The following is an 11,425-nucleotide window of genomic DNA, read 5'->3' as shown; positions in this document are numbered from 1 at the left end:
AATGTGCCCCTGGCTATCTGTAAATGATGTCTGAGTGTTGGAATGTGCCCCTGGCTATCCGTAAATGATGTCTGAGTGTTGGAATGTGCCCCTGGCTATCCGTAAATGATGTCTGAGTGTTGGAATGTGCCCCTGGCTATCTGTAAATGATGTCAGTGTTGGAGTGTTCCCCTGGCTATCTGTAAATGATGTCTGAGTGTTGGAGTGTTCCCCTGGCTATCTGTAAATGATGTCTGAGTGTTGGAGTGTTCCCCTGGCTATCTGTAAATGATGTCAGTGTTGGAATGTGCCCCTGGCTATCCGAAAAGAAAAAGAACATTGTGCCGTCTGATTTTCTTAATATAAGGAATTTTCAATTATTCATACTTTTCCTTTTGATACTTAAGTATCTTTAAAACCAAATACTTTTAGACTTTTAGTCAAGTAGTATTTTTCTGGGTGACTTTTACTTTTACTTGAGTCATTTTCTATTAAGGGATCTTTACTTTTACTCCAGTATGACAATTGCTACGTTTTCTACCAGTGGATGTGGATGTGTCCAATACTGGCCATGTTTTTCTCTCTGTTCTCTGACCATGTTTTCCCCTCTGTCCTCTCCTCCTCAGGGCCAGCTGTCCCAGGCCCTCAACATCCTGTCGGACCGAGCCACAGAAGCCAAAGAGTTCCTGGTTCAGCTGAGGAACATGGTGCAGCACATCCAGGTACACACTGTACTGCCTACACTGTCATAGTGTACATCACAAATGGCTGCCTATTCCCTATAAAGTGCACTACTTTCATCAGGGCCAATCAGTCTGTCCAAAAGTAGTGCCCTATATAGGGAATAGGGTGCCATTTGGGACGCAAAGCCATGTCGCTCCTCTCGCCGTTACAAGCATCTCCCCCTACTCCCATAGCCACTCATAGCCCCTCCCACATGCCGTCCTAAACCCCTCCTACACGTTCACCCAGCCATAGCTCCTCCCCCCATGTCATCTTTTAGGAACTGTAGCTTACTGACACGTACGGAACATTTAACCTGTGAACTTCGCCTCAAGAGTCACCCGGCAACAATAGATAGAAGATATCGTATTGTGACACTCTGATACAGATAGATATAGTATGGTGACACTGATACAGATAGATATAGTATGGTGACACTGATACAGATAGATATAGTATGGTGACACTGATACAGATAGATATAGTCTGGTGACACTCTGATACAGATAGATATAGTCTGGTGACACTGATACAGATATATATAGTATGGTGATACAGATAGATATAGTCTGGTGACACTCTGATACAGATAGATATAGTATGGTGATACAGATAGATATAGTATGGTGACACTCTGATACAGATAGATATAGTCTGGTGACACTCTGATACAGATAGATATAGTATGGTGACACTCTAATACAGATAGATATAGTATGGTGATACTCTGATACAGATAGATATAGTATGGTGACACTCTGATACAGATAGATATAGTATGGTGATACAGATAGATATAGTATGGTGACACTCTGATACAGATAGATATAGTATGGTGACACTCTGATACAGATAGATATAGTATGGTGACACTCTGATACAGATAGATATAGTATGGTGATACTCTGATACAGATAGATATAGTATGGTGATACAGATAGATATAGTCTGGTGACACTCTGATACAGATAGATATAGTATGGTGACACTCTGATACAGATAGATATAGTATGGTGACACTCTAATACAGATAGATATAGTATGGTGAAACTGATACAGATAGATATAGTATGGTGAAACTGATACAGATAGATATAGTATGGTGATACTATGGATGATACAGATAGATATAGTATGGTGACACTCTGATACAGATAGATATAGTATGGTGACACTCTGATACAGATAGATATAGTATGGAGATACAGATAGATATAGTATGGTGACACACTGATACAGATAGATATAGTATGGTGATGCAGATAGATATAGTATGGTGATACTCTGATACAGATAGATATAGTATGGTGACACTCTGATACAGATAGATATAGCATGGTGACACTCTGATACAGATAGATATAGTATGGTGACACTCTGATACAGATAGATATAGTATGGTGACACTCTGATACAGATAGATATAGTATGGTGACACTCTGATACAGATAGATATAGTATGGTGACACTCTGATACAGATAGATATAGTATGGTGACACTCTGATACAGATAGATATAGTATGGTGATACTCTGATACAGATAGATATAGTATGGTGACACTCTGATACAGATAGATATAGTATGGTGATACAGATAGATATAGTATGGTGACACTCTGATACAGATAGATATAGTCTGGTGACACTCTGATACAGATAGATATAGTATGGTGACACTCTGATACAGATAGATATAGTCTGGTGACACTCTGATACAGATAGATATAGTATGGTGACACTCTGATACAGATAGATATAGTATGGTGACACTCTGATACAGATAGATATAGTATGGTGACACTCTGATACAGATAGATATAGTATGGTGACACTCTGATACAGATAGATATAGTATGGTGACACTCTGATACAGATAGATATAGTATGGTGACACTCTGATACAGATAGATATAGTATGGTGATACTCTGATACAGATAGATATAGTATGGTGACACTCTGATACAGATAGATATAGTATGGTGATACAGATAGATATAGTATGGTGACACTCTGATACAGATAGATATAGTCTGGTGACACTCTGATACAGATAGATATAGTATGGTGACACTCTGATACAGATAGATATAGTCTGGTGACACTCTGATACAGATAGATATAGTATGGTGACACTCTGATACAGATAGATATAGTTTGGAGATACAGATAGATATAGTATGGTGACACACTGATACAGATAGATATAGTATGGTGATGCAGATAGATATAGTATGGAGATACTCTGATACAGATAGATATAGTATGGTGACACTCTGATACAGATAGATATAGTATGGTGATACAGATAGATATAGTATGGTGATACTATGGATGATACAGATAGATATAGTATGGTGACACTGATACAGATAGATATAGTATGGTGACACTCTGATACAGATAGATATAGTATGGTGATACTATGGATGATACAGATAGATATAGTCTGGTGATACTCTGATACAGATAGATATAGTATGGTGATACTCTGATACAGATAGATATAGTATGGTGATACTCTGATACAGATAGATATAGTATGGTGACACTCTGATACAGATAGATATAGTCTGGTGACACTCTGATACAGATAGATATAGTATGGTGATACAGATAGATATAGTATGGTGACACTCTGATACAGATAGATATAGTATGGTGATACTCTGATACAGATAGAGTTAAGCTGCTGGCCAGACAACAGGGTTTTGAAGAGATTATAGAAATAGAATGAGTAGAACGAGGGTCCTCGTTCAGGTCAATGATGTCATAACTGGTGGACCTTCTTGTGGCCATTTTGACTGTCCTCCTAGGAGTAAAGCATTATATTTCTATCAGTTAGATCAGACGTCCACGCTGACTGCTTTTCTTGTCACACAGCCCACTGATGGTCCAGGGAGACCCTTACTCGTGACATCAGGGTGGGGAACGCTGAAGGTGAGGAGGAGGAGGAGGAGGAGAGGAGAGGAGGGTGGAATTGGGTTTGGTGGCCATAATTGAGGTTTAATACTATATAATAATACACACCGTAGAACACCGTTGAACACCGTAGAACACCGTAGAACACCGTAGAACACAGTAGAACACGTATTCAACTGGTGGTGGTACCTCACCTTGATGGAACCAGCAGATCTCAATGACGTCTCAAAACGTGTTTCACTTGTTTCTTCCATCTGTTCAACAGAACTTCTGGTTAACATGAAGTGTCATTACAAATAGTCTTCAGATAGTCTCTAAAAACTACAAATAATTTTTCATATGGTCTCTAAAAACTACAAATAGTCTTCAGATAGTCTCTAAAAACTACAAATAGTTTTTCATATAGTCTCTAAAAACGAGTCTTCAGATAGTCTCTAAAAAACTACAAATAGTTTTTCATATAGTCTCTAAAAAACTACAAATAGTTTTTCATATAGTCTCTAAAAACTACAATAGTCTTCAGATAGTCTCTAAAAACTACAATAGTCTTCAGATAGTCTCTAAAAACTACAAAGAGTCTTCAGATAGTCTCTAAAAACTACTAATATTTTTTCATTTCGTCTCCAAAAACTCCAAATAGTTTTCATATAGTCTTCAAAACTACAAATAGTCAAAATAGTCTTCAAAACTACAAATAGTCAAAATAGTCTACAAAGACTACCAATAGTCTCCCGATGACTGTTCCTTTCCCAGTAGTCTGCCCTCATTCCCCCAACCCTTTTAAATGTTGTCAGCATGGCAGTCTGCCTCTGGTCTGGCATCACAGTGTACCGCGATCTCCACCATGTTGTCAGTGCTTCCTTTTCTATTGGTGTTTTTCAATGATCAGTCACCATATGTGTAGGATCAGCTGCCCTCTTGTCCATGTCATCTTATCTTACTGTGACTAAAAAGGTAGAACTGATCCTAAATCAGCACTCTTACTAGGAGACGCTTGATTACATACCTCCTCACATTTTCTGTCCGTCTGGTGAGTTTGCCTGTTTTCTAAACATAGGAATGATGCATATTATTTCTAATGCCTGTTTTGATGCTTTCATCAAAGTCTATCCACACTGCCTTGTGTCCCAGCTGTCTGTCTCTGCCTATCTGTCTTATCTTTCTTTATATCTGTCTGTCTAACTGTCTGTCTGTCCTCCAGGAGAACGGCGTGGAGTTCGAAGCCTGTCTGGTGGCGCAGTGTGACGCCCTCATCGACGCCCTGAACCGACGCAAGGCCCAGCTGCTGACCCGCGTCAACAAGGAGCATGAGCACAAGCTGAAGGTGAGACGCCATTTTGGATCAAGCCCAGGGGACTTCCTGCCTGCGGGATAGCAATTATAAATGAATGAATGAATGAATACTAAATAGGCAGAGTTATGCATAAGATGAAGGTGATCTTGACTGAGTCCCAATTCTCCAGACTTTTTTCCAAAAGTGTGCACTTGTACACTCCACGGGATAAAATTTAAAAGTATATGATTGTTGTAAGCATTGGCTCCGTGCAAGAACGTGTGCAAGTGTGTGGAGACTCCGGCTGCAGCCCTGAGCTGCTATGCAGGACCATCTTGGCTCACTTGATGTATTCACCATTGCTCCTTGGGAAGGTCATAGGTTACCCACAAACTTCGTCCAGCGTTGTGTGGTTTTCCTTCTCCTTTCAGGACTCAGGTGTGCAAACCTATCGGAAAGTTCCGTCATGAATATCAAACAGACAGAATTATGCATTCATGTATTTATTCTTTATTTATTATTTTTTTAAATCTCTCTCTCTCTCTCTCTCTCTCTCTCTCTCTCTGTCTCTCTCTCTGTCTCTCTCTCTGTCTCTGTCTCTGTCTCTGTCTCTCTCTCTCTCTCTCTCTGTCTCTCTCTCTCTGTCTCTCTCTCTCTGTATCTCTCTCTGTATCTCTCTCTGTCTCTCTCTGTCTCTCTCTCTCTGTCTCTCTCTCTCTCTCTGTCTCTCTCTCTGTCTCTCTCTCTCTCTGTCTGTCTCTCTCTCTCTCTCTCTCTCTCTGTCTCTCTGTCTCTCTCTCTCTGTCTCTCTCTCTCTCTCTCACACACACACCAAGCCTGTTCCTCTCCTCTCTCTCTCTCTCTCTCAATTCAATTCAATTCAATTCAAGGGGCTTTATTGGCATGGGAAACATGTATTAACATTGCCAAAGCAAGTGAAGTAGATAATAAACAAAGGTGAAATAAACAATACAAATTAACAGTAAACATTACACTCACAGAAGTTCCTAAAGAATAAACACATTTCAAATGTCCCTCTCTTTCTCTCTCTCTCTTTCTCTCTCTTTATCTCCCTATCTCTCTCTCTCTCTCTCTCTCTCTCTCTCTCTCTCTCTCTCTCTCTCTCTCACACACACACCAAGCCTGTTCCTCTCCTCTAGTCCTTGAGACAGTATCGTTCGGTGACACCAGAGGCAACCATCTCCATGACAACCAGGACATAGCGACGTGCACATAGCGACATGCAGAGCTTGTTATTTTTTTAAGCATTGTGTGAAGGCGTGAAGCCCTCAATAACGTAATGGCTACTTCTCAAATGACAGTCAAAAGACTGTGATTAAAGATGGAGACAGGCAGAGAGAGAATAGGCAGTTTTTACTGGCACCGGGGCCCCCCTCCTTCTCCATTCTTCTCCTCTCCTCTCCTCTCCCCTCTCCTCCCTCCTCCTCCACTCCTCACCTCTCCTCCACTCTTCTCCTCTCCTCCCTCCTCTTCCTCACTCCTCCTCTACTCTTCTCCTCTCCTCCCTCCTCCTCCCCTCTTCTCATCGCCTCTCCTCCCATCCTCCTCTTCTCCTCTCTTCTCCTCTCCTCCCTCCTCCTCCCCTCTTCTCCTCTCCTCCCTCCTCCTCCCCTCTTCTCATCTCCTCTCCTCCCGTCCTCCTCTTCTCCTCTTTTCTCATTCCTCCTCTACTCCTTCTCCTCCTACCCTGTGGCCATCAACACTAGGCTACTAGCCGTTCCCTCTCTCCTCTCACCCAGTGTTACGGAGGGAATGGGCTCAGTGTCCTTTCATTGGTCCTTCCAACCGGATGTCTGATGGATAGAAATTATCATAGTCATCTGGGAAAGACTGAGATTGAGTCACAAACGACACCCTATTCCCTCGTGTAGTGCCCTATATAGTGTAGTGTAGTGCACTATATAGGGAATAGCATGCAATTTGGGACACATGGTTAGAGTAGCTGGATGGTGGGACGTAGCTGGATGGTGGGACGTAGCTGGATGGTGGGACGCAGCCAGAGGGTAGCTGGATTGTGGGACGCAGCCAGAGGGTAGCTGGATGGTGGGACGCAGCCAGAGGATAGCTGGATGGTGGGAAGCAGCCAGAGAGTAGCTGGATGGTGGGAAGCAGCCAGAGAGTAGCTGGATGGTGGGAAGCAGCCAGAGATAGCTGGATGGTGGGACGCAGCCAGAGATAGCTGGATGGTGGGAAGCAGCCAGAGAGTAGCTGGACGGTGGGAAGCAGCCAGAGAGTAGCTGGATGGTGGGACGCAGCCAGAGAGTAGCTGGATGGTGGGAAGCAGCCAGAGAGTAGCTGGACGGTGGGAAGCAGCCAGAGAGTAGCTGGACAGTGGGAAGCAGCCAGAGAGTAGCTGGATGGTGGGAAGCAGCCAGAGAGTAGCTGGACGGTGGGAAGCAGCCAGAGAGTAGCTGGATGGTGGGACGCAGCCAGAGAGTAGCTGGATGGTGGGAAGCAGCCAGAGATTAGCTGGACGGGAAACCGACTGAACTGGAAATGGAGGTCCAACGTTATACACCTTCTGAGTGTTTATCAATACGTTGAGAAGGAAAAGCAATGTCATGATGAGTAGACTATCTCTATTGGTAAACTAGACTGCACTGCCCACTGGGTACTGCAGCAGTGACATAGCAATTACAACAGAGAGAGAGAGAGAGGAAAACAGAAAGCTGTTCAGTAGGGGGTGGGGGGGGAGAGGAGAGGGAGGGGTGAGTAGGGGGATGGGGGTGGAGAGGAGAGGGAGGGGTGAGTAGGGGGGTGTGGGGGAGAGGGAAGGCTGAGTAGTGGGGGGAGGAGAGGAGAGGGAGGGGTGAGTGGGGGGAGGAAGAGGGAGGGGGTATGTAGTGGGGTGGGGGGAAGAGGGAGGAGTGAGTGGTGGGGGGTAGTGGGGGAGAGGGAGGAGTGAGTAGTGGGGTGAGGGGAAGAGGGAGGGGTGAGTAGTGGGGTGGGGGGAGAGGGAGGGGTGAGTAGTGGGGTGAGGGGAAGAGGGAGGAGTGAGTAGTGGGGTGGGGGGAGAGGGAGGGGTGAGTAGTGGGGTGAGGGGAAGACGGAGGGGTGAGTAGTGGGGTGGGGGGGAAGAAGGAGGAGTGAGTAGTGGGGGGAGTAGTGGGGGTGAGAGGGAGGGGTGAGTAGTGGGGGAGGGGAAGATGGAGGGTTGAGTAGTGGGGTGGGGGGGGAAGAAGGAGGAGTGAGTAGTGGGGGGGAGTAGTGGGGGTGAGAGGGAAGGGTGAGTAGTGGGGTGAGGGGAAGACGGAGGGTGAGTAGTGGGGTGGGGGGGGGAAGAGAGATGGTTAAAGTTTGTCTGTTAAACAGAGAGCCGATTGTCAGCAGTGAGAAGAGAAGCACCTCTTGGAGTAGTGCCAGTCCTCTGCAGGGGAGTGGATGGATCCAGACTCTGACACCACACACAGTGCGTTTGGGTGTTCGTGTGCATGCGTGTGGTGATTACATAGCAGTATCCCCATAGAGATCCTATTCAATTACTATGTCATAATCCCTCAAAATTCCAGAATGAGGTGAAAATGGCAGCCATCTTGGTCAGGGAGAAATCCAAACCAGTCTAATTGGAATGAATGGCAGCCATCTTGGTCAGGGAGAAATCCAAACCAGTCTAATTGGAATGAATGGCAGCCATCTTGGTCAGGGAGAAATCCAAACCAGTCTAATTGGAATGAATGGCAGCCATCTTGGTCAGGGAGAAATCCAAACCAGTCTAATTGGAATGAATGGCAGCCATCTTGGTCAGGAGAAATCCAAACCAGTCTAATTGGAATGAATGGCAGTCGAGGGATAATCCTGCTTTTACTTAAACTGGAGAACAGTAAGGCATGTGATTTATCAGAAATTGAGTAATACAATTATTGTCAACAGTTTAGGATAATAGAGGTTGAAGACCAATTTTCTGTATAAATAGCCTCTAAAATATATGTCCTACAGTATGTAGCAACATTTGAAATGTATATTTTTTACAAAATTAGAGACTCAGAGCCACAACGTTGCAGTTGAGGAACAATGAGAATGTAATTCTGCTTTGAGAGATGAATGTGAGTGTTTTGGTAGACCGACCAGAGAGCTCTTCTTTAGCCCCGCCCATTCAGCAGAATCGTTCACACCCTCTTAAGCTTTAGCCCCACCCATCTCTTTAAGGATTCACAGTGTATTAAACAACCAAAGCTTTCGAGACTAAAAGTGATGAAAGTAATGGCGAAAAGTCGTAGTAAAAAATAAATAAACGTTTATCGAGTCCTTGGCCTACATCCTAATCTGACTTTGGTGCAGGTCATGTTGTTATTCACATTACTGTCTCTGGTAAACATACTACATCAAATACAATCTAAGTTTATTCATCACATTGCACAGGACACAGAAGGTGGAAATGGTACAGTGAAACGGTTACTTGCATAGTGGAGTCTTTTGTTTTCGACATGTAGCTAGTTAGCTAGCTAGCTAAACAATGAACCATTATCCCAACTCTAATCCCGCGTTCAAATCAGCTAGGATCTCAAACTGGGAAAATCCATTTCAACGGTCATCCAACTCGAATTCCAACTGGCCCCTTTCTAGAGCTCTTACACAGATCATACATGTAACGTTAGATAGCGAGCCAGCCAGCTAACATTAGCTATACACAGATCATACATGTAACATTAGCTAGCGAGCCAACCAGTTAACATTAGCTATACACAGATCAGACATAACATTAGCTGGCGAGCCAGCCAGCTAACATTAACTATACACAGATCAGACATGTAACGTTAGATAGCGAGCCAGCCAGCTAACATTAGCTATACACAGATCAGACATGTAACGTTAGATAGCGAGCCAGCCAGCTAACATTAACTATACACAGATCATACATGTAACGTTAGATAGCGAGCCAGCCAGTTAACATTAGCTTGCTAGTTAACAGTACAGCTTTAACTTGCAATGAAAACGACTTTCTGACAAATATTTGTGTTTTATACAACAGCCTTCTTTCTGTGTTCTCTTTTCGGACTCTTTCTGCATTTGGCAATCATCTCTCTGCTTCCACTGGGCATTCCACTGGGCATTCCACTGGGCATTCCACTGGGCATTCCACTGGGCATTCCACTGGGCATTCCACTGGGCATTCCACGGATTTCAAAACTCAGTCAACCTCTTCTGTGACAAAGACACCGTTTCTCCCCACCATTGTCATCAGAAGACACAACGATGTCTGGTTCTAAGAAAATGTTTTTACGTAAATCAGGGATTTTCACATTGTCTGATTCATTTTCAGAGTCCGAGAGAGGAAGCACGGCACAGCCATTCTCCAGTGTCACGAGCCTGACCTGCTGAGTGTGGCTCCCAATCAGAGGCAGCTGTCTATCGTTGTCTCTGATTGGGGATCATATATAAGTGGTCATTTTCCTTTTTGGTTTTGTGGGATCTTGTTTTCTGTATAGTTTGTTTTGCCTTACAGAACTGTGCGCTTTTCGTTTTTTGTCGTTGTTATTTTGCTTTCGGTGTCATCAATAAATTGAACGATGTACGCCATCACGCTGCACGCCTACCACGCTGCACCTTGGTCATTCCACAAATGAGAGCCGTATCATCCAGAAAGTATCTATCACAACGTTCCCACTGAACTGTCAGGAAGTGGATGAGCAGCATGTGGCTGGAGTGTTTGTGAGAGAGGAAATATAGTGTTTTGGAGGTTTATTTGATTCATCGAGCTCCAAACTGCCTCTGGAAGCAACATCAGCACAAGAACATGTTCGTCTCGGTCTTCCTGCGTTGTATTGATAAAGTGGAGAACTCGTTACGCTGTCAACGCTGCAGGACTTGTATATACCTCGCCCTGTTCGGATGAAGTCGAACACCCTGACCTTCAGGGCGACAATTACCTGCTCACGGAGGGCTACAGAGAAGAAGTCACTATGCTGGACATACAAATAGCTGAGGCTACTGGGAAAGCCAAGACCTGCGATTTTTAGTTGTCCTCTACCTCGAGGGTCGTGCATCGCTGATGAGAGTCTCACCTTCAGGCAGGCTATCTTTGGTGGACTGGCCGCTGCTCGGAAGTGATCGCTCAGCGCCGGCGTTGGCAGGACCCTGTGTTGCTGAATCGCAGGATGATTCTCTCCTGGACCTGACTGGCCAGACAGGGAGACACGTCACACCGTCCATCGCCTAAGTCGATAGCGGCGGCGTCCTCCACTCTCTGAGTCTCCTGCAGTCACGGGATTCATGAATGGGCTGCCGACATCGAATAACTTTGCTGCTCTGGAGCCTAATGTCTCACCTTCTCATGGAGAGTCGGAGGTTCCTTCCGTAACGTTATGATGTATCGCCGGTGGGTTCTGCTTCACCGGGTCTACGGTGGGCTCTGATATTCCTGTCATTTGTGTGGGGGGCAGTTAGAGGAGCCCCTGATTGTGGTTAGGTTGGGCTGAGGGTCCGGCTCGAATGAATAACAGCCACCATCCATTATTCTTGGAAGCTCCATGGTTAGATTGGTGGAAGTCCAAATTATCAGTACACTGTG

General features: G+C 44.5%; 1 protein-coding gene across 1 annotated transcript; it reads left to right on the top strand.

Moving 5' to 3' along the window:
* Nucleotides 1-605: 605 nt before the first annotated feature.
* LOC135534760 (E3 ubiquitin-protein ligase TRIM9-like) lies at nt 606-5,033 on the top strand (the record flags this gene model as incomplete). Its single annotated transcript, XM_064961640.1, has 3 exons — nt 606-701; nt 3,585-3,641; nt 4,825-5,033. Coding segments are annotated over 3 exons (327 nt in total), but the record flags the coding sequence as incomplete, so codon positions are not given.
* Between the last annotated feature and the right edge of the window lie 6,392 nt (nt 5,034-11,425).

Source organism: Oncorhynchus masou, unplaced genomic scaffold (genome assembly GCF_036934945.1).
Source record: "Oncorhynchus masou masou isolate Uvic2021 unplaced genomic scaffold, UVic_Omas_1.1 unplaced_scaffold_3937, whole genome shotgun sequence".
Taxonomy (NCBI): domain Eukaryota; kingdom Metazoa; phylum Chordata; class Actinopteri; order Salmoniformes; family Salmonidae; genus Oncorhynchus; species Oncorhynchus masou.
Note: the sequence above shows the minus strand (reverse complement) of the source record. Positions and strands in the feature narration are given on the sequence as shown.